Here is a 2,446-nt window from a genome sequence, read left to right on the forward strand (position 1 = left end):
GCATGACCTCACACTACAAAAGACTCATCAATAAGTTCAACAACAGATAAGCAACAAATAGACCTTTATACCTACAAAATACGTTGTATGATTCTAATTTAATAAAATAAAAAAACTCATACTATAGCATGTAAGACAAATTAAATTAGTTCCAACATGCCTTAAAGTTGGTGGGTTTTTCTCTAAATAATCAAAATTTTCAAATTCCAGGTTCTTCCCTCCTAGTTCCTTCCCTCTCTTTCCAACCAACCAAAACATTAGTTGCATCTTCTCTTGACTTCATAAAACAATCCTAAACACGATACTCTTAATCAATCATTACCAGGCAATGAGGCTGCTAATCCTTCTACATTATATAACTAAGATTCTCTTACCCTGACAACACTACTCAGAAGAACAAATAACTAATTACTCGTACTTGACAAAAATGTTGTCGACCCATCTTTTGAAACTTGTTTTGGTATTTACATTTGTGTTCTTGTTTGTCTTTGTTAATGTAAGTGGGTCGGAACCTTTTCTGCACTTGGATTACTACAACAAGTCATGTCCACGTGTGCTCAACGTTGTACGTAGAGAAATGGAATGTGCTGTTCTTGCTGATCCAAGGAATGCAGCCATAATTTTACGACTACACATGCATGATTGCTTCGTTCAGGTTCTTACTTTACCTTGACTATGGAATATGTTAGATAAGTATTTGTAAGTTGTTAAGTTGCCGTATGTGTGTAATATATAATTTACAGGGGTGTGATGCATCGGTGTTATTGGATGATACTTTGACTTTGAAAGGAGAGAAGAAAGCTGCGGAAAATATTCAATCCTTGAGAGGGTATAAGATCATGGATAGGCTCAAGCTGATGGTCGAGTCTGAGTGCCCCGGAGTTGTTTCTTGTGCTGATATTCTTGCAATCGCTGCAAGGGATGCTGTTATTTTGGTAACTAATTAAAAAGCTTAAATACTTGATTTATCTCCTGCTGGCTGCTGGTAATAGCAACTCAGCTTTAAATTGTTGTTAAAACATTTATGCTATGTTTTTAAGGTTGGAGGACCATACTGGGATGTTCCTTTGGGAAGGAAGGATGCTCGAAGTGCGAGCTATGAGCTTGCCAATGCCAATCTTCCTGGTGCTAATGAAGGAATTGTTTCAATCATCTCCAAGTTTGTTTCTCTTGGCCTTTCTGTAACTGACATGGTAGCCCTTTCAGGTCAGTCCTTATTGAGCATCCGTACAAGTTTGAGCAGAGTCATTCTTTCAGCTTTGGTTGTGCATTTTAGCTGCTAAAATTATGATTCCATAATGCTTTGATGTATGCCGTATGTGAATACCAAATTGACTCGGAGGCTGCTGCCTGTGAGGGTAAAGGGTTGGACATAACGAAAACACAGTGGTGGAACAAAGAGTCAAAGTTGGGTATTAAATATTCATCGAAATTTGCAGACTAAAAATGTACAGAGTAATATCGTAGTACTCTTGAAAGATATCGAAATTTTCAACCAAAATTATCATTGCTCAACCCCCTACTTGCCCTCTCGCTCCGGTAGTTTGTGTACGTTGTATAAAGTTAACAAAAAGGTTATTTATGTAATCATGTCAGGTTTTTATGAACTCGGATAATTTTTTGTTGTGCTGTTATGAGGTTATTTTAAGTAAGGTATGGATTGGTTTTGGATGTTTATCGGTCAGTGGTTTCGGTAAGAACAATCAGGTATTATTAGAACAATCCATATCGGGTCACTTCAGGTAATTTCAGATTAGGTGATTTCGGGTAGTGTCAATTCATTTTGGGTGTTCTTTTTCTTATCAGTTGAAGAATTCAATCTATGAATGAGATCTTAAAAGATCTTCAAGGATAGCTTCTAAAGAGTGCTAAATCTAACCTGCAGGAGCTCACACCATTGGCATGGCCCAATGCAAGAACTTCAGGACAAGAATCTATGGAGACTATGGAACCACTTCTGCGAAAAGTCCCATCTCTGAGTCTCACCTGAGCACCGTGAGATCAGTATGCCCTGCTATCGGGGGGGACAGGAATATATCATCACTCGATTATGTGACACCTCGGCTTTTCGATAACTCGTACTACCAGCTTCTTTTAACAGGAGAAGGTCTACTAAATTCAGATCAAGAAATGTATTCCAGCTTACTCGGGATCGAAACGAGAAATCTTGTACAAGAATATGCAGAAGATCCCCTGCAATTCTTCAAGCAGTTTGCTGAATCTATGGTGAAAATGGGAAATATAACCAATGCTGGTAGTTTCAGTAATGGGGAAGTAAGAATGAACTGCAGGTTTATCAATTCATTATCACATTCTGATGACTAAACATATATCTTATTTGTCATTTTGGTAATTCATGTGAAATATTTCACCAAGTATATGTTACAACCCAAATTGTTAGGCTTATATATGAGATTATTTGTACACCATATTGGACATCAATAAA

At 37.4% G+C, this 2,446-nt stretch overlaps 1 protein-coding gene across 1 annotated transcript; it reads left to right on the forward strand.

Moving 5' to 3' along the window:
• The first annotated feature begins 344 nt into the window (after window positions 1-344).
• On the forward strand, window positions 345-2,446 carry LOC141621723 (peroxidase 11). Its single transcript, XM_074437996.1, has 4 exons — window positions 345-655; window positions 744-935; window positions 1,041-1,206; window positions 1,886-2,446. Exons 1-4 carry the CDS (start codon window positions 428-430, stop codon window positions 2,323-2,325), a joined length of 1,026 nt encoding a protein of 341 aa, XP_074294097.1. The 5' UTR covers window positions 345-427; the 3' UTR covers window positions 2,326-2,446.

This window comes from Silene latifolia, chromosome X, assembly GCF_048544455.1.
Source record: "Silene latifolia isolate original U9 population chromosome X, ASM4854445v1, whole genome shotgun sequence".
NCBI classification, from domain to species: Eukaryota; Viridiplantae; Streptophyta; class Magnoliopsida; order Caryophyllales; family Caryophyllaceae; genus Silene; species Silene latifolia.